This window comes from Aedes aegypti, chromosome 3 (assembly GCF_002204515.2).
Source record: "Aedes aegypti strain LVP_AGWG chromosome 3, AaegL5.0 Primary Assembly, whole genome shotgun sequence".
In the NCBI taxonomy this organism is placed as follows: Eukaryota; Metazoa; Arthropoda; class Insecta; order Diptera; family Culicidae; genus Aedes; species Aedes aegypti.
In genome coordinates, this window is record NC_035109.1 from 4,385,324 (window position 1) to 4,409,166 (window position 23,843).

Consider the following 23,843-nt stretch of genomic DNA (forward strand, 5'->3'; position numbering starts at 1 on the left):
TTTTCTTCTAGGATAATTTTTTGTTACAACCAATTATCTATAACTCGACATTGAAGGGACTCCCTAGTTAGGGAGGTATCGAATTATGGCCAACAAAATCAGTTCAAGGGTTGACGGTTTAAGGGACCATCGAGTTAGCCATGGAAACCAACTTTCGATACGGATATATGGCCATTTCGGATACATGGTGACCTGGCACCGGTACCTGAATGTACCCGAAGCGGATATTTTCTGAAACTTAAAGAATAGTGCTGTGCGACGGCTCAAAATTCATGAATTTTTATCCTGAACATTTTAACTATAATGTCATGCACCAATATGAGGTTCTGGCCACAATCGAATACCCCGGAATCCGGCTTCAGAGGGACACTTTTATAATCTTTTTCACTCATATCGTGCGTCTGCTCAAAATTCATTTTTTTTATGCTGTGCATCATATCATAGCCTTCATGGAGTTTGAACCGTTCGGTCACCACTGATAAAGCTTGAGTGCACAATAATGCGCCTTTTGTAGAAATGATGAGAAATTGAACAGTATGAAAAACAGAGGAAAGCAATACGTGTGAAAGGTAGGAAAAAAGTATAATCAAAACGAGTTAGAAAGTGAATTTAAGGATATTTTTGGAGTTTTATACTTGCTGTTTTAAGGGATTATTGAACTATACCATACTGTCGCTATACAATCTACTCCTAACGGACTAAAGTAAGTTGTTCCAATTAACGGAAGTCAGTCTACCGTTTTGTGACCGTTCGGGAAAAGCTATAACGCCACGAACCAATATGATGTTCCGGCCATATTCGATTACTTCGGAACCAGTTCCGATAGGGCCTCAGAGGAGCACTATTGTAATTCTGTTCACTCATGCGAATATTCCATAATTAGTTCTGATAAGGTTTCATTTGAGCGTATGAAATTCCGATTAAGAATAATATGATTTTAGACACTTCTCAATTCACAAAACCCTTCCAGTGGGACCTCATAAGGGAGCTTTTGTAATTTAAATCAAACGGCTTCGTGCGACGGTTCAAAAAATGAATGTTATGGAGTAATGGGCATTTTTTTAAATTATCGGACAGGTTTGGGCCGGAGGTTCTCCGATTTGCATGAAATTTTCACCAGAGGTAGAGCTCGTGGATACATGACCAAAAGTGAAATTCAAAAAAATTATAGTGGCCTATTTTCCCGGAAAACTCTAGATGAATTTTCACGATTTCTCTATATACCTCAAACTTTGAAAATTCATATCTCCTGAACTATGCATCGTAGAACAAAAGTTTTTTAGTGAAATCGAAAGGAAATTTTCTCAGAAATCTTTTAAAAATATAAAAAGAAAAACATTTCTTGGGAAATTTTTCACCATGGAGAATATTGTCGCAAAAATAGCGAAAAAACTATCGTCTGTATCATTAAAAATTTTCAAAAAAATATTTTTTGTTTCATCAATCCATATTCTAACTTTCGTCCATAGACGCCAAAGTGGTATCTTTTACCGTTAAGGCGACAGAACTGAAAAACCGATGACCACCCGCACGCTTCCCATAGGGAAATGTGTTCTTTTGTGGGCCTCATAACCGTGCGCTATCGGCGGCAGTAATTTACACGCATTGTAAGTGTAACACAGTAAACCGTCCTTTCCTTTCCAGTCAGAAAAAGCTTTGATTGACGATCGGACCACTCTCCATTGGTCAGTTGGGTGTTTTGTGTGCCCTTCATCAGCAACGTTATTTAGTATTAAAGCTAACAGCCTCTATGAAAGCCGCACGGGAAGTTCTTGTTACAATCAATCATTATGGTAACGTTTGAAGGATCAAATCTCAAGATCCACTTTCTTTGAAAACTTATGAATATATTGTTAATATGTTGTTTCGGCCAGGACGTCTTTCCTACGTTGTGTCTTTTACGATACAACGGACGGCAAATCAAGCGAACGGCTTCACTTTAACATATTTATTACCACTGAGGTGGAGAAACGAAAGAAACTACATTCTTACAAATTCAATGGGTGCGCCTTATATAGGCGCACGATACGGCTAGACAAAACATACAATAATTATTCATTACGCGCGTACGCTTCTCAATACAGTTTGGCGCGCTTTTGGGTTGGCGCCAACTGACTGGCAGTGGCAGAGGCTGCACGCTGACTGGCAGTGGAATATTCCACAGCAGCCATCAATGGAACAATAGATAGCGTCCCTGAGTGTTATACAGTTGATTGGTATTATATACATGCAAAAACTATACTATTCCAAGGAACAATCAGAATTTATATCAAATATATCACTTTGTATAGAACAAAACAAAACTGAAAATTTATTCGCGCGCTTTTAGTTAATTATCTAATCATTTGATAAATTGAACAAAATTTGAAAAAAGCAAGAAAATTATAAATAGCACTTTATTTATGCATAAATACCCTTTTTGGTTGGCAACTATATGAAACTGAGGGTCAAGCATGGGAAACACTCACTCAGTTATTGTGTTTCCCTCCCTCGCTTCCACGCACAGTCGGGAGCGAGAAAGCCGTTTTTTTTAACCAAGCCGAACGTTTCAATTTCCAGTGCCCATCCTGCTTCTTCGGCGAGCACTAAGCGAAACAAAAAACGGCATCTGATCAGTCGAATGCAATACCAAAATTCGGACAAAGGACAAAAATTTGAAAAGGGCCTAAGAGGTCTTGAGCCTTTTTTTCAGAAACGTTGCTGTTGAGCCCTTTTTAGCCCGCCCACGCAAACTAACCCCACTATCAGAAAGATTGGTGTTAGCTCTTCCTGATAGTGGTATTGGTGAGCGTGATCGAGTTGAATTGGGTTCAACAGCGGCTTGCAAAGCCAATGTTTACCAATGTCGATGTGCCCTTTTGAAATGTTTGTCCAGGAATGATTGTTTACATTCTGATTCCATTCGAATGGCATTCGGGTTTGAGTGCTTATGAGCGTTCACTGACTGGCAGTCCACACCACGGAATGATTCAGAGAGTAGGAATTTTCCCATGCTTGCTGAGGGTCAGTTCCTTTTACCTATATTATTAAATGTTAGGATCGTTTTCAATTAAAGACTGTTGGTCTCAATAGTAAAGGTTACGAATAAAGGACATATAAAACACCCAACAGACCAAAGGAGAGTGCTCCGATTGACGAAAAGCTTTTTCTGACTGGAAAGGAAAGGACGGTTTACTGCGTTACACTTACAATGCGTGTAAATCACTGCCGCCGATAGCGCACGGTTATTAGGCCCACAATAGAACACTTTTTTCTATAGGAAGCGTGCGGGTGGTCATCGGTTTTTCAGTTCTGTCGCCTAAACGGTAAAAGATACCACTTTGGCGTCTATGGACGAAAGTTAGAGTATGGATTGAAGAAACAAAAAATATTTTTTTGAAAATTTTTCATGATACAGACGATAGTTTTTTCGCAATTTTTCCGACAATTTTCTCCATGGTGAAAAATTGTCCAAGAATTGTTTTTCTTTTTATATTTTTAGTAGATTGCTGAGAAAATTTCCTTTCGTTTTCACTAAAAAACTTTTGTTCTACGATGCATAGTTCAGGAGATATGAATTTTCAAAGTTTGAGGTATATAGAAAAATCGTGAAAATTCATCTAGAGTTTTCCGGGAAAATAGGCCACTATAATTTTTTTGAATTTCACTTTTGGTCATGTATCCACGAGCTCTACCTTTGGTGAAAATTTCATGCAAATCGGAGAACCTCCGGCCCAAATTGTCCGATAATAAAAAAAAAATCCCCTGGTATTACATAAAATGTATCGGAAACTGCAAAATTTGTACGGAAACTGGAAACAGAGATACAAGTTTAACTTTCTGATCGACTATAATGCTAGCCAAATTTGGAAACAGAACGCAGTTTTGATTGTGGGAATTGCTTATTTATAGCCCAAAATGAACGTGACATTACCTTCAGCATGGCTTTGCTTTGTAGCCGCGGACTCTAACCACTCGGAGTTTTTCATTAGATTTCCCGATTTAATGAAACGATTTTACCAGAAATGGTTCGTCAACATCCACGATCCAAAAAAAATGTTCTTATGAAATTTTACCATAAGACTAGAAGTAAAAAGAGTAAGTAAATGAAAACTCGAATTTAGTACCGTACCATACCATTTAATTACACTAGAGTTTGTATCCTTTGACAGATACGCGTATTTCGACCTCAACTGTAAGGTCGACTTCAGTGTCGTGTACTAGATTGGACTTAGTAAAAAGAGTCCAATTTCAGCTTAATTGGTATGTTTCTAATTCCGAAAGCTCATCGTGTCCAACTGTGAAAAATTCCGCAAAAAAAAATCTGCAGTTCATCAGAAATTTCTTGACCTATCTTGACCAGCGGTTAATTGAGACAGGGAACCGCGCGAAAAAAAAAGAAAGTCAGGCTTTTTTATGATTGCCCGAGTTGAAGCTGATAACAAAAATCATTTCAATTATAGGTCACTGTGCAGCTTTTTTTTTTTGCAAGGCATCGATAAAGAAAAAAAACCGTGCGATGAACTGATTTTTTTAGCATGTCCTTGTCATGAAAAATTGTGCTAAAATTCAACGAGTTTGAACAATGAAACTTTGATCTGTATAGTGGAATAACTATACGTGAATGCAAACCAAATCCAGTACCACAGACAAACAGACGCAACACTTAGAACAAATCTCGATCAAAAACATAGTCACGAGGACATGTACGCCCAATGCTAAAATCGGTGCGTTTGGCCGACAGGCCAACAGAAGGCGGTAGTGTGTAAACGTCAAACACGAACAAAAACGATGCGAACGTTGCGGGTGGCGGATTGGCCACCTACCATATTTTTGAATCGACCGTTAAAAAGGTGGTCGATGGACAATAATGAGAGTGTCACGTCTGTTTGTCTGTGCCAGTACTATACCAATTGATTTCCACTAGAGTTTGTATTCTTTGATAGATACACGTATTTTGACCTCAACGATAAGGCCTTCTTGAATTAATAATTTTAATAATTTTTAATTATATTATAATTCTCTTTTATATGTTTAACAATTTTCTACTAATAGAGAAATAATTCCTCTCTGTGAATAGTTTGCAGCTATTCAAATTTCAACGCAAAATCTTCATTTCATAAACTAGATTTGAAACATTCTAGCGTACGAATAAAAACAAGAAAAAACAGTGCTCTGATCACGGATTCATTAACTTCATAATCTAGTACCATCCACTGATTACGAAAGAAAATGTTTACTACAATACATTTGTATGTGGAATACATTAGTTGATGATCATAGAGGATAGGTGCTTAATGTCTGAATTATTATTAATTATCCCAGCAACCATGTCCATATTGAGCCATGCAACCTGTCATTATATTCATCAAGGCAAACTAAGATATATTTTTCTTCGGTAAAATCTGCCACACACATGAACTATTGTAATCAAAGGCACCTATAAATAGGACAGGATTTGTCTTAATCACCCCGACTCGCAGCAGTTCGTTCGCCGATACAAACGTTGCATCCATTTGTCTATCCAGAGACCCATCCACCGGGAAAGAAGTTTGTTCATTAATGTCCGCTCGCCGCACACACCGTTCTATCACGTAGAAGGGAGAACATGGCCAACTGTATCAATTCCGTTGGACCCGTCTTGTGGTGTAGGACGACGTAGGTAGCTAGATGGGATACTTTTCCCTCCCGAGGGCTCCCATACCGTGACGGAATATGAAAGTTGTTGTGCAGTTCATACGAGAAGCTCGTTCCGTAGACAGACAGATTGGATGACAGGGCAAACTTTGTTATTTAATTGTAGTATCGATCATGGAAATTGAATAGGGTTCCACCATGCGAACGCCGCTTCTCGTATTGATGGCTCTCTCGGCTCTGATTGGACCAACACACGGCCCATGGCTGGCTGCGATTCCACAAACACGTTCCTTTGAATCTGTTTGTTTGACAATTGGATCGCGATAAGGGCCGCCCATCATCGACAAAACAATTTCCGTCTGCAGTCCCATTGAGTCAAAGTAGGCACGTGCAACATCACCGCAGTGGAGAACGTGAAAACCGTCGCAATGTACCTTGCTTGCATCTACTTATGCCCTCCAATCAGTGTTTTTTTTCCTATTCATTTATTTCTCATTTATTCGACCTGTTTCTATAAATCTGCAAGCGTGGGTTGCTTATGACTGCAAAATTGGCGTATATGCTGAGGTGCATAGAATGTTGAAATAAGGAACTAAGTTCCTACAATACTTGTTAACGAGGACAAAGTTTTACATTACATACCGTAATACATCTCTTAGAAGTAGGCATTGAGAAAATGTCAATTTGCATAGTGTTTTGCATCTTTTGGCAAGCCTCGCGCTAAATGAAAAGCATTTTTTTGGTCGAATTTTTGACATAATAGGCTATTTTTGACCAAAATGTCTATTGCTGCTTGCTGTTTCTCAGTCCGAAACCCTCAAGCAAATACATTCAAAACTGCAGTGGTGATTGCGTGAACCATACCATTATCCCAGGCGGCCGTGATTTTCAGTTGCATTTGACTATTCCTGGCAGCTGTCTGTCTACCCATGCCGTTGCGAGTGGCCTGCTATGTTTCGGGAGCGTGTGATTTATTGAACTCTGGCAGGCAATGTGGTCGTTACTGTAAGTTTAATTAGCAAAAAGCCAGCATTGAGCAGAACGGAAATTCATTACTGGAATGCATTTGGTGCAAATGTTATCTACTGTGAGGCCTTGGAAAATTCTGCAATTCTACAATATACAATCCTGTTCTAATGCATGTTACCAATTCTCTTGTAGAACACTGGATAGAAATTTTAATGCTTTCTAATTGCAAATACAATTATAATGCTATCAACCATTCTATTCCGAATGGTTCTATTTCTTTAGCGATAAAAATTCTTTAAACCACTCAATTTAAGGCATCCTAAACCGACGATCAACGCACTCACACGATTATTAACTTCCCTCTCGGTGAACAATTGGCGAATGATGACGTTACATGGTTACGCTCTTTTGCTTCATGCTCCATCAGCAAATAAGAATTTATTTGCTGCTCCGTATCATCACGCGAGCAAGCAGTGTACATCACATGACATGCTACGTTGTCTTTCAGTGGCCTCTCCATAGCGTCGTTTCTTTCGTCGCCCGTTGAGGACGATAACCGGCTGATGGCACCCAAAACAAATGACCGGATCAGGGCGGATTTGGTGACACAGTTTTTCGCGCGAAATGGCACATTTTCCGAGAGCTATGCGTGTGATAGTAACCCTATCATCGATAAGAGCATGCCATGCGTTGCCATGGCAGTTTATGGTTCGCATAATCCCGTCTTAGTATGCGTTGAACGATGATGATGATGCGTTTGGCATTCAGGCAGATACTAAGCGAACGCTTCTTCGCTCGACGAGTGGGTCGAGAAAAGGAGATGTTTTTTTCCCTTACTAGCGAGAATTCCGGTCGGCGGAGAAGTAATTAATCAAATTACAGCACGACTTATCCTAGCAGAACACGAAGCGTTCAATCAATTGTGCGGTGCAGAATATCGAACGGCCTTGGACGAGACTATTGAAAGCGTGCGCTTATTCAATCGCTAGAACAATGAAGCTTTTCCCATGGTCGAGCAATCTATCATCCGGACAATGTATTGCACAGCCTACTGTTGAGGATTATCGAGCGGGAGGCGCTCGTTGCGCAGAAGTACACAGTAGGCCGATCCGGTGCATCAGCGAAACACTATTCTGGATTGAGATTTTAAAAGCATGAGAAAGCTTTTGTGTTCGGGGATAACAAAACGTCGATTCCTCGTAGCTCACTCCAAAACATTAAAATCTAAGTGATTCTTCTTCTTGGCATACGTGCTCACTGGAACAGGGCATGCTTCTCAGCTTAGTGTTCAAAAAGCACTTCCACAGTTATTAACTGAGAGTTTTCTTTTTCTGAAGCTGCCATTTTCGCATTCGTATATCGTGTGGCAAGAACGATGACATTATGTGCCCAGGGATGTCAAGAAAATTTCTATTACGAAAAGATCCTGGACCGACCGGGAATCGTTTTGTATCCGCGCACTCTAACCACCTCAAGCCCTCAAAATTTAAGTGATCATTTGCTTCTTTTATGTATTTTTTTTGTAAAAATACTGCAGAAATCCTTCTAGGAGCTTCTTTAAGCTTTTGTCTAGGAATTAGGAATAACAAAACAAGAAAGCGCTGGATGAATTTTTATAAGAACTTATAATTTTCCAAATACTTCTGAAGGATCTCCTATTGAAATATAAAGATTGGACTCGGAAAAAATGCGACACTTTGTTTTGGGTGTTACTTTTTATCGCGTGGGTAAAAATTAATGAAATTTTTGGTAATACTAGTTTAGAGTGTTTTGTTTATGTGTGGAATCTGTCGTTATCTGTCAAGTAGTTTTCTAGTTGCATTCGAAATAAGAAGAGCTACGCCATCAAATATTGGGCGCGGTGATCAATAATCCTGGTTGGTCGCACAGATGGATCGGCAAAAGGCTTGAAATCTACCATTCCACCGTGTCCCGGGTTGTGAAGACGTTCCCGAAGACGAAGACCATCGAGCGACACGCTGGAAGCGGCCGAAACCCGAAATCGGAATACCCAGAGAAGGCGTGCAAGAAAAGACAGTACTTTAAGAATAACCCGAACATTTCTACCCGAGACGTGGCCAAAAAGGTTAATTCATCGAAGTGGTTTGTCCAGCAGACCAGACTGACAAGCAAAACACGGTGGCCAAATTGCGTGCGCGGAAGCGGTACCGTGAGTGGCTGGTCAAGCCAGGCTGTCTCGTCTCGACGAGGATGCATCAAGGCGGACACCAAACAAATATCTGGCCACGAGTTTTCTGTCGGTACGTCCTGCATGGAGGTTCCGGAAAACTCGCGAAGCAGGTACTTCTAGCTACTACTTCTAGCAGGTACTTGTGGCAGGCGATCTGCGAGTGCTGACGGTACAGCAAGCCGTTCGTTAAAACCGGCATCATAAACGGGCAGATTTATCGAGAGGAATGCTTGCAGAAGCGCTTGCTGCCCTTCATCCGCTCTCACCGCGGTCCCACGCTATTCCGGCAGGATCTCGATTCGTGCCATTACGCCAAGCTTGTAATGGATTGGTACGAAGCGAAGGACGTTAATATGGTCCGATGGAGGCGACAATGAAGAAGAAGTTGAAGAATAGCGGAAAAACATTCAAAACCGGTGAAGCTTTGAAGAAAACCTGGAAGAAATTATGTAAGAAAGATTGGCAAAGACTCTCTCAAGATCTAATGAACAGTGTCTGAGAAATGTACAATCATTCAGCTTGGGGGAGGAAATTAAATAAATGAATAATGTCAAAACATAACTCATATATAGTTATTTTATCCCTGAAAATTTGAGAAGTATATGATTTCAAATGATTTTTTGGTGATCATTTTTGTGTGTGTCTCATTTTTTCCAAGTCCAGTCTTTATGAAGAAATTTAAAGGATAATTTTTCAATTCAATAGTGAAATGTCACATCTAAATAACATTTATGTAAATACACCTTTTCCCTGGATTTCAATATTATATACTTGGAGGAATTCCTGAAGATTTTTTGATTTAATTACCGGATTGACTTTTTCTGAGGAAATCTTGAAAATTCAAGAAATTTCCGTAAGAATTTATGACGATACTTTTAAAAAAGTCCCCACGTGAACTTTATGGAAAATCCCAGTACAATTCTTGGAAGAAAACCTACAAAAATCCCATACAAATTGCTGCAAGAGATTTCTGAAGTAATGCTTGGAGTAGTTGTAATAGAAAAACGTGAAACTATGACTGGAAATAAGTACAGGAGAAAACTCAAGAAAATTTCCAATTTTCTGAGGTGACAACTTTCAGGAGACACCTCAGAATAGAAATTCCTGAGAACATCACAGAGTAGTAGAATTATAAAGCAAATCTGAAAAGAAAACAAACATGGCTAAATTTGAGATGAAAATACTTGAAGAAGATTCTTGAAGTTTCTTGTTTAGTAAAATTCTTTGCCGAATCTTGCTGATACTTTTTGTTGGAATCATCCCATAATTCTTATATTTCCTGATGGAATTACTTAGGAGGTTCTGATACAATGAAGGGTAGTAAACACTTGAAGTGGAAAATTATAAGAATTACTGAACGAATTTCTAACAGAACTCTTGAAGGACTCCAAAAGCTATATCTAGGGATGGACTGAATCACATAATAAAAAATCCAGAGCAGATAAAAAAAATCTGATTATGAGACATAATCATGAAACGATTCCTGAAATAACCCGTAGTTCGTGTGAAGGGGAGAGAGAGATGCTTGATTTATTAATCTTTGCTCGAGAGGGAATACGTGAAGAAATTTCTTAAAAAATATGTAAAAGCATTCCTGGAGTTGCAATATTTGATAAATACTCAGAGAAACCCCTATTGACTTTTCAGTATGTTCTTTCCTCGGACTCCTGGAACTATACTATTTGTTTATGGAGAAAGCCCTTCCTGGATTGACATAGATATAATTTTAAATTACGCAACGCTCATTACGCAACGCTTTCTCATTACGTGGAGGTCGAATTGCCATTATATTACACTTCACGATACCAATCAAACGTTCCCAACTGCCACCCATGTGTGGTGACGCTGGAAGGTTGAACTTCTATGTAGTCTCAGTACCGCCGAATTCTCTCATCTTCTGCTCCTGGTTAATCGTCGTCGCCGCATCTCTCGTTTCACGACTCGTACCGATGAAGCAAGTGCCGCGATCACTGTAGATCGTCTTGGGTGTGTCTCGACGTACTGCAAAGTTGTACGCCACTTCGATGGGAATTGCACGCGTGGTCAGGCACGTAACCAGCATGCCCCATCGTTTCTCCACGTGGCGCCCTACGATGACTTCGAGTGGGCCAAAATAGGGGTATATTCTACGAGTGGCGTGAGGTGACAATTGTCGGTGTCGTATAGCGAGGTGACAATACTCGACTCAAGTGAAGTGACTCTCCATTTGATTTGCACGGCGAGTCACTTCACTCGAGTCGAGAATTGTCACCTCGCCATACGACACCGACAATTGTCACTTCACGCCACTCGTAGAATAAACCCAATTATGTTTGGTGATATGGTGGTCACCTGAAAAAATAATCGAATTCTTAGCGTCTTCGGTGGCTTGACAGCAGGCGTCGATTCTTCCTCGCATCCGCATCAATCCGTCGTCGTCCATCCAAGGATATAGTTTAAAGAAAGAACTGGTTTTGGAAATAGGTTTGTGTTCCCTCGACGGCTTCTGCAGAATTACTATTTCGTCTGGGTAGGCTACTCGTTGAGCTTGACGAATCACGTAGCGTTCGGCGAACTGCTTTTCCTCCGTGGAAGGAGGCCCATGATTGGTGGACTTCTTCTGAACCTTCAAACGGCAGTTCGTAACGAAACGGTGTACGAGTGCGGCTACTTTGATCATCCGCTTCCAGCTGGAGACGTAGATTGGTGGATCTGGTGAGATGAAGTGCGTTAGCAGAGAAGGACGGAGTTCTGTTGGTGTCTTGCTACATTTTGTTGACTTCCGAATGCTATAAGAATTCTGGTCCGATGAACCACCTGGGTTCTAACGTCATGTCTGGAAATTTCCGGTCTGCCGGATTGTCGGAAATTGTTCGGCCAATGTCCGGAAATGTCCGGTAGCTGAACGTCGTCGTACTTCTAAGAGGGTTGGGCTATCGAGGTATCTGATCAAGTTCGACTTCGCGCGCCACCGGTCCGGTGAAGACAAAGCGACCGCACTTCTCCATCTAGCTCTAGTACATCGGCTAACTCTTCGTCGAGGAAAGCGTGTGTACGGACCGATCTATACTTGCCGTGTAGCACAACCGGAAGATAGCGAAACAGTACGTCGCTCGATTTAGTCTGATGTGCGTTGCAATCATGCGTCGAAGCACTGGCTCCTGTCTCAGGAGGCTCCGTACCGCCCGTCGTTGATGGGACTGATGCAGGATGACTGCGTTGTTGGTAAAGCGGGTGCTTGTTGCTCTTGGTATTTGTGCAGCAGCGTGTGGTGCTTGAACTGGCAACCATCCTTTCCGCAAAGTTTGGCTTGACACTTGCCGATATGTCGGGTGAGACAACGACGACAGAGCCCGAATCCTCGTACCGTGAACCAACGCGAATCACGAGGAAACTCTAGAAACCGCTTGCACTTGTCGACCGTCCTGCAGGCTCCTTTGCAAACGAGACATTCTCCGTTGGCGTTCAAGCGTTTTCCACTCAAAGGATTTGGTGAACGAGATTCTGAAGAGGCGTTTTTGGAATGGGCGTTCACAAAGGCGTTTCCCTTCTTTTTTGTGCGACTCTCACTCCGAGTACGAGAGTTTAGTACGTTTGGGATTGTAACTGCACTAGTAGCTTTAGCGAGGGAGTATATCCAAGCTCTAAACGCCGCTAAATTGACTCCAGGAAGTGCAATCCTGTACTGCGCCCAATTCAGCTTGATAGTTGGTGGTAGCTTGCTAACTAGCTGATGCAAAAGTGTAGAGTTGCACAGGTATTCATCAAAGCAGGCATCTACAGTCGCGCAGAAGTTCTCGATACTGACGGCGAAGTCTACCAGAGTTTTCAGTCTATCTTCTCCAATGACCGGCAGTGCGTGGATTTTTACGATCAGTGTATGAACAATGGCTCCTGGTTGTCCGAACATCATCTTTAAGGTCTTCAGCACTCCAGGAACGTTGGCAGGATGAACTAATCGGCTCTTCAATGCTTCGAAGGCTCGTCCCTTCAGACTTTTCTGCAATCGGAAGATGTTCTTGTCGTTTGTGAATCCGCACAAGGATGTCGTGTTATTGAATGTCGCTATGAATAGAGGCCAATCCTCGGGGCGCTTCTTCGCATGCTCTGGGTCGAAGGTTGACGATGGAATTAGCGGCTGGGTGGACAGGTTCAGGAACAAACGACCGCTGACGTGCCGCCTGTGAACGATGACTCGATTCCGCTTTAGGAAGACGTCTGACTGACTGTGCACATCTGATCCGCTTTCACTAGCCATCTTTTCTAGAAGTTTATATTTCTCCTCCAAGTAGAGGCGTTCTTGCCCCAACTTCTTCGAATTAAGAATTCGTTCTTCCTCCAACTTCTACAGCTTCAGCTTGGCGATAGATTGCGACGATCTACTGGACGCATGGAGCACTTTCAGCAATTGTTGAACGGTGAGAATGGAAATGTAGCGAGGAACAGGATGAACATAGATGATGACGATCAAGCTGTGGACCCACCGACAATAGGAGAGGTTAAAAAGGCTATCAGCGAGCTGAAGAACTGTAAGGCTGCTGGGAAGGACGAGATCCCGGTCGAGCTTCTCAAGCACGGAAGCGAGCAGCTTTACCAGTCGATCCACCGAGTACTTCTGAAGGTATGGGAGGACGAAGAATTGCCCACCGACTGGTTGGATGGCCTCATCCGCCCTATCTACAAGAAAGGGCACAGACTGGAGTGTGCCAATTACAAAGGAATTACCCTTCGGCGTACAAAATTCTGTCGCGCATCCTGTTTAACAGACTGAGACCACTCGAGGAGTCCTTCGTCGAATACCAAGCTGGTTTTTGTGAGGGCCGTTCGACAATGGACCAGATGTTTAGCTTGCGAATGATCCTAGACAAATTCCGGGAGTATAACCTTCAGACTCACCATCTGTTTATTGATTTCAAGGTGGCGTACGACTCAGTGAAAAGAAATGAGCTTTGGCAGATAATGTCTGAAAATGGTTTTCCGGCGAAACTAATTAGGCTGATACGTGCTACGCTGGATGGTTCGAAATCAAGTGTTCGGATCGCAGACGAGGTGTCAACCTCGTTCGTGACGTTAGACGGATTGAAGCAGGGAGACGCACTTTCGAATTTACTGTTCAACATTGCACTCGAGGGTGCTATTAGGAGATCTGGCGTACAGAGAAATGGCACTATTATCATAAGGTCACACATGCTACTTGGCTTTGCGGACGATATAGACCTAATTGGAATCGATCGCACGTCAGTGGAAGAGGCCTTCGTGCCTCTGAAGAGGCAGACAACGAGGATAGGCCTGACCATTAATTCTACCAAAACGAAGTACATGGTTGCAGGTAGAGATAGAGTCAGGCATGGTGGTGTAGGTGCTGAGGTAGTGTTTGATGGGGATGTGTTTGAAGTTGTTGAAGAATTTGTTTACCTTGGAACACTTGTGACATGTGACAACGACGTTTCCCGCGAAGTAAAAAGACATGTTGCCGCTGCGAATAGGGCCTTTTACGGACTACGTAACCAGCTTAGGTCCCGCAGCTTGCAAACGGAAACAAAATTTGCCCTGTATAAAACATTGATTCTTCCAGTGGCTCTCTACGGGCACGAAGCGTGGACGTTGAAAGAGTCAGACCGGAAAGCTCTCGGTGTTTTCCGAGCGTAAAGTGCTGCGGACAATACTCGGTGGGAAACTCGAAATGGTGTGTGGCGCAGACGCATGAATCACGTGTTATATCAAGTGTACAAAGATGCGAATATTATCAAGCGTGTAAAATACGGCAGACTTCAGTGGGCTGGTCACTCAGTGCGAATGTCGGAAGAAAGAATTGCGAAATAATATTCAGCAGGGAACCAGGTAGAGGTCGGCGGCTTCGGGGAAGACCACTTAAATTAGTCTACAATTTATATGGTGATGTTACCATCATAGAACAAACGGAGTTAAACATTTTTTACCATCACTACTTACGTTTAGTCCCACTGTGCAGGGTCCTCGGTAAGTTTGTACATAGGGTCAATGATTAGTGCTAATCTGCTGCGATCGTACATATATATGTATCGGAACAATATCGTGTAAATACTCAATCTGCAACTACTTTTACTATTTATAATTACTTTGCATCCCGAGGAGGAACAAATAACTCCCCAATAACTTATGCATACCATTTTTTGGTATCATACCAAAATTAGGTATTGTTCAGTTGTCAATACCTTAATTTGGTATTATAATGGTATTGAAAAAAATCTTTAAAACAATTAAAAATACTTCATTGAGGTATTAAACAGCTATTGAGGTCGGCTGGAGGTATTGAACTACAATTGAAAAATTTCATTTTTATATGAAAATCCATCAAGTATTATTGAGGTATTACAATACCTGATCTAGTTATCAGTTTGGTGTTCGTAGAATATGCTTGAGATATTATTTGAGGTATTTTACCTCTTATGCAGGGCTAATTCATACCTCATTCAGGTATGTAGTATTGGAAATTATCTGGTATGGAATACCTCAATTTGGTATTCAGTAGTTATTTTCTTCTGCTCGGGATGTATGTTTAGAGTAGCGTAGCTTTAGAATACAATAAATTCAGTTAGTTTTAGACCGGCACTATTATAGAGAAAAAGTTTTCCAATAACATCAATCAGAGGCGCGTCCACGTTAGAAACCATGGGTAGGACAAACGTTGGCAAATATTTTGAGCAAAGTGAAGCTAAGAAAAATTTTAAATCTATGGATTCCGAAACTGAAAATTAGAAGTAACTATATTTAGGAGCTCTAACACAAAGGGTACCAGTCGTTACCACAAAACTAAGAAAGCTTTCCGTCTTTACAGGGCTGCGTCTGAAAAAAAAAACTAGGGGGTGCGAACTGGATATCAACAAGCAGCCAGGCTGCTGTCAAGCTCGAATTTTCGTCAAAATGATCCAAGTATGCCTAGAAGTGTGCGGTTATTATTTCGTCACGCTTAAACTGTTATACATTTTACGTGACACAGAAACAATCAACTGTTGAAGAAACGTTTTACGTGGTCTTATTGATACGTAACATTCTCATAACTTTTGTGAAATATGTTTATACTAACATACGGTCAGAAACTATCTGTTTCAGCTGATACATTGGACTTATTGCCCTCATCAAATTGCAGAAGTTTAGTGTGGAGCATTTTAAGTGTGCACCTTGAAAATGGTTTCCTGTGATACAAGCAAACAAACAACAGTTGGAAAAATTTGTGTTGAAATTTAATAACCAAAATGTTCCAGACCGAATCCCTCAGCTTAAAAATAATGAGGATATTGTTGCTTGAAAATAGATACCTAAAATGAATCAAAAAGAGGCTGAAAAAACCCAAACAGGAAGCAAGGAAACAAAACGAAACCTAATAGGATCCAGGAAATTAGAGTTTAATTTTGATTCTTTATACCAATGTATCTAGAAGGAAGGTAGCTCAATCTGTTAAATTCCTCATTCAGCCATTTTGAAATAAGAAGTGACAGCTGGCGAGTTTGTTTTTGTTTTAAACTTATACCATCGTTCATACTATCTAGGAATAAAGTCCAAAAAATCATTAGTTTTGACGAGGTTTGCTTACCAGGCACACAGGTTGAGTAGTTTTTTTTTCAATTACACTATTTTGTCTATTCCATTATTCATTCCTGGATCAGAGCGTTATAAAGTATAGAACATTTATTTTCCTCTTACACATAGGTACACGTTTCCGGCATTCCTTTGCCAACTTTTTTGACTTGTGGTAACACTGAACCAAACACTGTACAGTACATGCTTCGCCTGCCAGTGTTCTGAATGAAAACATGTATTTTTTTAATTAAACACACTCTAACACCAACACACAGGCTAATGGACGCAGGAGAAAATTTTCACTTCTCCGTGTTTGTTGTTGTCAACAATGCCTAACAACCCCATAGAAACGGTAGAGTGAAAACCAGTATAAACAAACTCGCCAGCCAGCTACCCAAGTAACACAGAAAACATCTTCTCGGTCAGCTCTCTGAAAATTATGTTATATTCAGGTGTTAAAGATAAAGTCCAATACATCTTCTGCTTTAATGCCGTTCTGATGATGTTTTAGGGAAACATATTTATTAGGCAAGCACAGAAATCACAGTTACGTTATATTTCTGTTCGATTCTTGTATATATAACTTAGCTAAAATACTACCCATGACTAAAATTCAGCTGATGTAACTTAGTTATAAAGCTGCATACGAAAACATATTGCATACATCTCTGTTTTGATTGTTGTGATTATGATGTTATATTAATGCTTTTTTCTGTCAATTGAAAAACAAATTTAGCATCTCAGTTTCTCTTCGAAGATTGATGCAGAGATTTATATTTTGAAGCAAAACAAAATATGCGAAGATACGTTAGAGTAAAGTGGGGCAAAAGTTCGAGTGGGGTAAGAGTTTCTTTTTAAGATTTTTAGCTCAATTCAAAACAAATCTTATAAATGTCATTGTGGTTCGAATGCTATTCAAGTAAGAGACTTTTACTCCAAATATCATAAAAATCGATTGAGATTTGGAAAAGTTATGGCTATTTGTTGTTTTTCGACGTGAATATTGTAATTTTTGGTCAAACTTTCGTTGTATGGAACCAATTGAAGATAAAATATTTTTCAATAGTTTATGTAAGAGCGTTTCTAGGCCTATCATAAGGTTGCTTTGACGTGTATTAGATTTTGCATAAATGCTTGAAAACAATTTTTGGCCCATAGTGGGGCAAAAGTTCGAATCAGCGGGGCAAAAGTTCGACCCATGTATAAAATCACGGAAAAAATTTCAAATTGCCCAAAATCCACATATTATCTTTAAATTTAGTTAAATTTGTCTGATCGTGTGAAAACTGTCATCAAAATTTTACATTTCCACTTAGTTTTGCGAAAAACTGCTATTTTTGAGTATATTACAATTAACCCTGTTTTGGGCAATTTTTAGATGAAAATTTAGTGTATATTTTTCGGCAAACTTAAGTTTACGGCTGGTGTAAAGTATGCCTGTCATAAAAGGATCGATATTTAATGTTTCAGCCAGCGAACTTTTGCCCCACACTAGATTCGAACTCTTGCCCCACCGGTGGGGCAAAAGTTCGAATAAAACAATCAATTTTGAAACTGTTATAACTAAAAATGGATAAATATTTGGACACAAGTTTGTTCAGCAAAATTATAGCCAATATGTTGAAGGTTTACTGTATGGTATTTGTTTTGTTTTAACTGCTATTGTTTTCCTGGAAACTTTGATTATACCACTAAGGTCGAACTTTTGCCCCACCTTACTCTATGCAAATTGGTGATCAATGCCAGCGGAAAGGGGAAAATTAATGAAGATGGATGTTTTAATTAATATTGCACGAAATGAAAAACTTGTCAGATGTTGTGATTTTTTCCGATGAAAAAGATTATTTTGTCTCAATGACGATGCTCACATTTACCATGAGTAAAATAGCATGTTTATTTTTTATTTCTGTTGTTTTGAACACGTATTTGATACTTATTTAAAACATTCCAATACCTGTTTTTTCTATGGATTTTAAGCACGTCTTGACTTGCCGTTCGACCCAGTCACTGTTTAATGTTTCTAGTATCACATCCTCAAAATATACAAATCAATTAAATTATCATCGATTCATAAACAAATAACCACTACAAAACTTTTTGACCCGCACTGTGTGCTGGTGGTCAACTACACCATGTTTCTTGATTGTTCGATCTGACGAAAATTTGACACAACCGTATAGATTTCACGAAAAAATAAGTAGCAACTGCATATGTATAAGCGACGCGTGAATAATCAATAAGTACAGCTCTTCGTTTCACCAGAAATCCGAAACCGCTTATAAAAAACACATATCCTTTATGCACAAAGCTCACCTTATATTTTCCAATTCTGAACATAATAAAAAAAATCCCAACTAAATTTTATGCACCAAGACATTCCTTTTTGATCACGGTACTTGCACTTGAATACATGACGAATCTTTTCCATTTGTTTATTTTTTTACAGCTGTCAAAACCTTTCAAGCAATACACAATGTGCACTTGTATTTTTACATGCCAGATTACATCTTGATAACTTGATTATAACTTAATGGTTAAAATGATGTATGATAAAACTTCGATATAACAAATTCGAATGCTATGAGAAGTATGAAACAGGTATTGTAAAACATCCAGGTGAACGAAGAAGATGTATTAAAAGCCTTCCGTTCTTGCGCTTTTTTGGTTATAAAGGTGTATGATATTCAGTATTGTACATTTGAACCAAAACAGCGATGATGTATGAAAGGTGTATTTTGTGCTTATTTATGACCAATTGTGTTACTTGGGTTCGTCAGCTGTCACTTCCACCTTCCCCGCTGCTAACCACACCTCGCACCCACTAACTGCTTAGATTGCCACACCTGTCATTATAAAAACCTTGCTTTATACCATCAGAGCAGATATTTCTCTAATAACTAAGATTTTTTTTTGAAAATTTCCCGTGATTTTACGACAAGTACCTATAATTGCTAGTGTTACTGTATGTGTATGTTCATTATCTTCTCTAGGAATATCATCAGAAATTATTTCAGGTATTTTCTGATATAACTTTGAAAATTTCTGAAGCTATTATTTCTCAATGAATTTCTCTATGAATAATCAAAGGGGATATATCCAAGAATTTTTCTTAGGATATCTTAAGAATTAAGCCTGGATTTCTCAGGGTGTACTACAGAAATGTAATTTCTCTAAAGATTATTTCGGAAATCATTGAAATTCCTCCAAAAATTCTTCGAGAACTGTATCAAGAAAGTCCTGTATCAAGAAAGAACTGTATCAAGAAAGAGATTTCTTCGAAGATTTCTACAGAAATTCCTCCACTAATTCTATGAGATTTTCTAAAGTAAGTCTAAAAATTTTTCGTTTTAATTTCTCCAGTGAAACGCTAAGAATTTTTATTTTGAAAAATGAATCCGTGAGGTATTTTTGAAGAAAATCCTAAAGTAACCTCTGATATAACTTGTGTAAGTTATAAAGTCATCCTCAATGAACAAGGACCTCTGCAAGAACTTCTGAACTAATGAGGAAGTTTTAGAAGATTTCATAGATAGTTTGCTGAGATAGTTGAATAAAAAAATCAATCCAACTTCGGGACAGTAATCCGCAGGATTTGCTAAAGGAATTTCTCGAAAAACATTGGACAGAATCTCGAAAGAAATTGTGTAGGAATTATTGGAAAAAATGCTATAGTATGAATTGGTGTGAAAACTTGAATAGACTTTTGAAGATTTCTTGGGAATGCTTTGAGAAACATTTTAAGAAATATTTAGAAAAACTGTAGAGGTAATATTTGGATTTAATGCTTGGAATACCTACTCCTAGAAAAAAAAAATAGATTTGTTCGAAGAACCCCTCAAGAAGTTTCTGGGTTCCTGGCAGGAAACGTGGATGAATTCTTGAAGGAATCCACATAAAAAGACGGAGGAGTTCTCGTAGAGTTTCTTGAAAAAAAATTGTGGATATCCTCGGGAGAAATTCTGAAAATATTTGGAAGATCTCTTACAATAAAAACTGGAAAGTTTGGGTGAAGGATTAGTGAAACGAATATCTGGGAGAAATTCCAGGGTAGTTGTGGAAAAAATCACAATAATACCTGGAGAAATTACTGGAGGCAGCATCTTTGGGGTTTTCATGGATTTCCTGGAGCAAATCCTGGAGAAATCTCTAGAAGAATTTCAGGAGAGATCCCTCTAGAAGACCCTGAAGGTATTTCCAATAAATTAACTATGATAGTTTTTCAAGCTTGGAAATGCTGAAACGAATTCTTGAAGTGCTTGTTGAACCCGATATAGTCTATAAAGGTTTCTCTGGAGCCTGTAAAATTTTACACCAGGATACATTGCAACCAATTTAGGAAAAAAGAGACTTTGAAGTCCTTTCATTAAAGTAGATACTTTTTAACACTTGCATTAAAATAAAGTCCGGATAATACCCTCGCCCCCCCTCCGTAAATGCGGCCGTGAGCTACCTATTGTCTAACAATCTGTTTCTCCCTGTTTTTCTCCACGCAGGCAACAATCCGATCTGCGCGCCCATCATCAAACCGCACCCTGCACTCGATTCACGATCGTGAACGGGCCACAATCTCCGAGCGTAGTCAACTGAAGTACGCTCGCCGTATGGTCGTGAAGCTAGGAAGTGCGGTCATCACCCGAGAAGACGAACATGGACTGGCACTGGGCCGATTGGCGTCGATCGTCGAACAGGTGGCCGAGTACCACGTGGAGGGCCGGGAGTGTATCATGGTGACTAGCGGAGCGGTCGCCTTCGGAAAGCAGAAACTGACCCAAGAACTGCTGATGAGTATGTCGATGAGAGAAACCTTATCACCAACGGATCACACCCGACAGGACGCCGGAACAATGCTGGAACCACGTGCTGCGGCAGCCGTCGGCCAGTCGGGTCTGATGTCACTATACGATGCCATGTTTGCGCAGTACGGTATCAAGACTGCGCAGGTTTTGGTGACGGAGCCTGACTTCTACAACGAAGAAACCCGGAAGAATCTGTTCAGTACCTTGTCCGAGTTGATCAGCTTGAATATTGTGCCGATTATTAACACGAACGATGCCGTGATGCCACCGATGTTCATCGTTGATCAAGAAGTGTCCGCAACTGGCAAAAAGAAGGGAATCAAAATCAGGGACAACGACAGTTTGTCTGCGCTGCTTGCCGCAGAAATCCACGCTGATCTGTTGATTCTCATGTCGGACGTTGATGGAATCTACAACAAGCCACCATGGGAAGACGGTGCTAGGCTGATGCATACGTACACTCAAGCTGATAAGGATCTCATTAAGTTCGGACAAAAGTCCAAGGTGGGAACGGGTGGAATGGATTCCAAGGTCACTGCCGCAACTTGGGCTCTCGATCGCGGTGTTAGCGTCGTCATTTGTAACGGTACACAGGAAAAGGCCATCAAGCATATCCTAACGGGCAGAAAGGTTGGCACGTTCTTTACGGATTTCTCAGCGGAGAAGGCCACACCCGTCGAGTCGATGGCGGAAGACGCTCGGCTTGGTAGTCGTGTCATGCAGAATCTCTCGGCAGCTGATCGCGCTTTGTGCGTGAACACCTTGGCCGATTTGCTGATATCCAAGCAGTCGTACATTTTGGAAGCGAACGCGAAGGATCTGGACGAAGCGAAGAAATCAGGGGTTGCTAAGCCACTGTTGTCGCGTCTGTCTCTGACTCCGGCGAAGATCGAGAGCTTGGCGGTTGGATTGAAGCAGATCGCTGATGACAGCCATAAGGTAATGATCATTACCGCATTAAATTTTTAGCTAGGTATTTTGATTCGAATCTTATCCTACAGAACGTTGGTCGTGTCCTTCGGAGAACTAAACTTGCCGACGGATTGGAACTGAAGCAAATAACCGTCCCGATCGGAGTACTTCTGGTCATTTTTGAATCCCGTCCTGATTCGCTACCGCAAGTAGCGGCCCTCGCCATGGCTTCCGGTAATGGTCTATTGCTCAAGGGTGGTAAGGAGGCAGCGTACAGTAATAAGGCACTGATGGAGCTGGTGAAGGAAGCCTTGGGAACGGTCGGAGCCACGAAGGCCATTTCACTCGTGTCAACCCGTGAAGAGATCAGCGATCTGCTTTCGATGGACAAACACATCGATCTGATCATTCCACGAGGATCGAGTGAGCTGGTCAGGAGCATTCAGCAAAAGTCACAGCACATTCCAGTGATGGGTCATGCTGAAGGAATCTGCCACGTGTACGTCGACAAGGATGCCAGCCCAGAGAAGGCCCTGAAGATCATCCGCGATGCCAAGTGCGATTATCCAGCAGGTTGGTCATTTTTTCAACGACAATTAGTAGGCTTTTGCTAAACCTTAATTCTTCAACAGCTTGTAACGCGATGGAAACCCTATTGATCCACGAGGACTTGCTGGCTGGTAATTTCTTCACGGACGTGTGCAACATGCTCAAGCGGGAAGGTGTTAAGATCAACTCCGGTCCGAAACTGAATCAACTTTTGACGTTTGGACCTCCACAAGCCAAATCGCTTAAGTTCGAATATGGTGCTCTGGAATGCAGCATCGAAGTGGTGAAAGATCTGGAGGAAGCCATTGACCACGTGCATACGTATGGCAGCGGACACACCGATGTTATCGTGACTGAGAATGGTAAGGAGTTTTTCGAAATGTAACGCCTTCGCCTACTTTGATCGTTCTTTATTCCCAAATTCTAGATTCGGCTGCACGTTATTTCCAAAACCATGTGGATAGTGCGTGCGTTTTCCATAATGCGAGCAGCCGGTTTGCCGACGGATTCCGGTTCGGATTGGGGGCCGAGGTTGGTATCTCGACGGCACGAATCCACGCTCGAGGACCCGTTGGAGTGGAAGGCCTTTTGACGACCAAGTGGGTTTTGGACGGAGTGGATCATGCCGCGGCGGACTTCAGCGATGGTTCGCGCAAATGGATTCATGAGTCGCTGCCGATTGACTGACTCATTCGCGTATTGAAAGCACTCTTTAATAAGCTTAAGTACCTGTAGAACTGATAAGCTCTCCATTCTCTATTCAATTAGTTGCATGCATTTATTTTTAACTCTACTGATAGATCGGTGATTCTCCTGCACGTGTATATTATTCTCATGTGAAAGAAAAGACTCAATAAAATTGGCTTAATGATGGGGCAAAGCTGTATCTCGAAGCGCGTGATGCAATTATAACCTATATTCCGAAATGAAACCCGATTCCAACCCGGTAATGTTCGTCCAGTGTGTAAATTGTATTAATTATCGACGGGTAACCCGAAGGGGGAGGGAATGGTTGAAATAATTAATCTTCCGTATAATTAATGGGTGGAGGGTGGTAGTTATATTCAGTTTTTGGACACAGTTTACAGGTGGATGGCACGAACTTTCACATTCGGTGGATGAATCTAGTTGGCATTTGTTGTTACAATTCTGGCAAACGTTTCACAGCCACCTGCAATGGGATGGGATTGGACAGTTGAATGGGTTACGGTTTAATGAGAATTTTAATTGATTCGCATCAATTCTTAATTGTTTCTGACCAACCATTGGAT

At 40.8% G+C, this 23,843-nt stretch overlaps 1 protein-coding gene across 1 annotated transcript in view; it reads left to right on the plus strand.

Moving 5' to 3' along the window:
* LOC5568426 (delta-1-pyrroline-5-carboxylate synthase) overlaps positions 1–23,465 on the plus strand; it is a 42,067-nt gene extending 18,602 nt beyond the window's left edge. Inside the window, exons 2-5 of the mRNA XM_001652204.2 lie at positions 20,809–22,050; positions 22,113–22,596; positions 22,656–22,934; positions 23,000–23,465. Coding sequence (XP_001652254.1) covers positions 20,809–22,050; positions 22,113–22,596; positions 22,656–22,934; positions 23,000–23,259 — 2,265 coding nt within the window. The 3' untranslated portion in view covers positions 23,260–23,465. The remainder of the gene's footprint in view (positions 1–20,808; positions 22,051–22,112; positions 22,597–22,655; positions 22,935–22,999) is intronic.
* Positions 23,466–23,843: the final 378 nt, after the last annotated feature.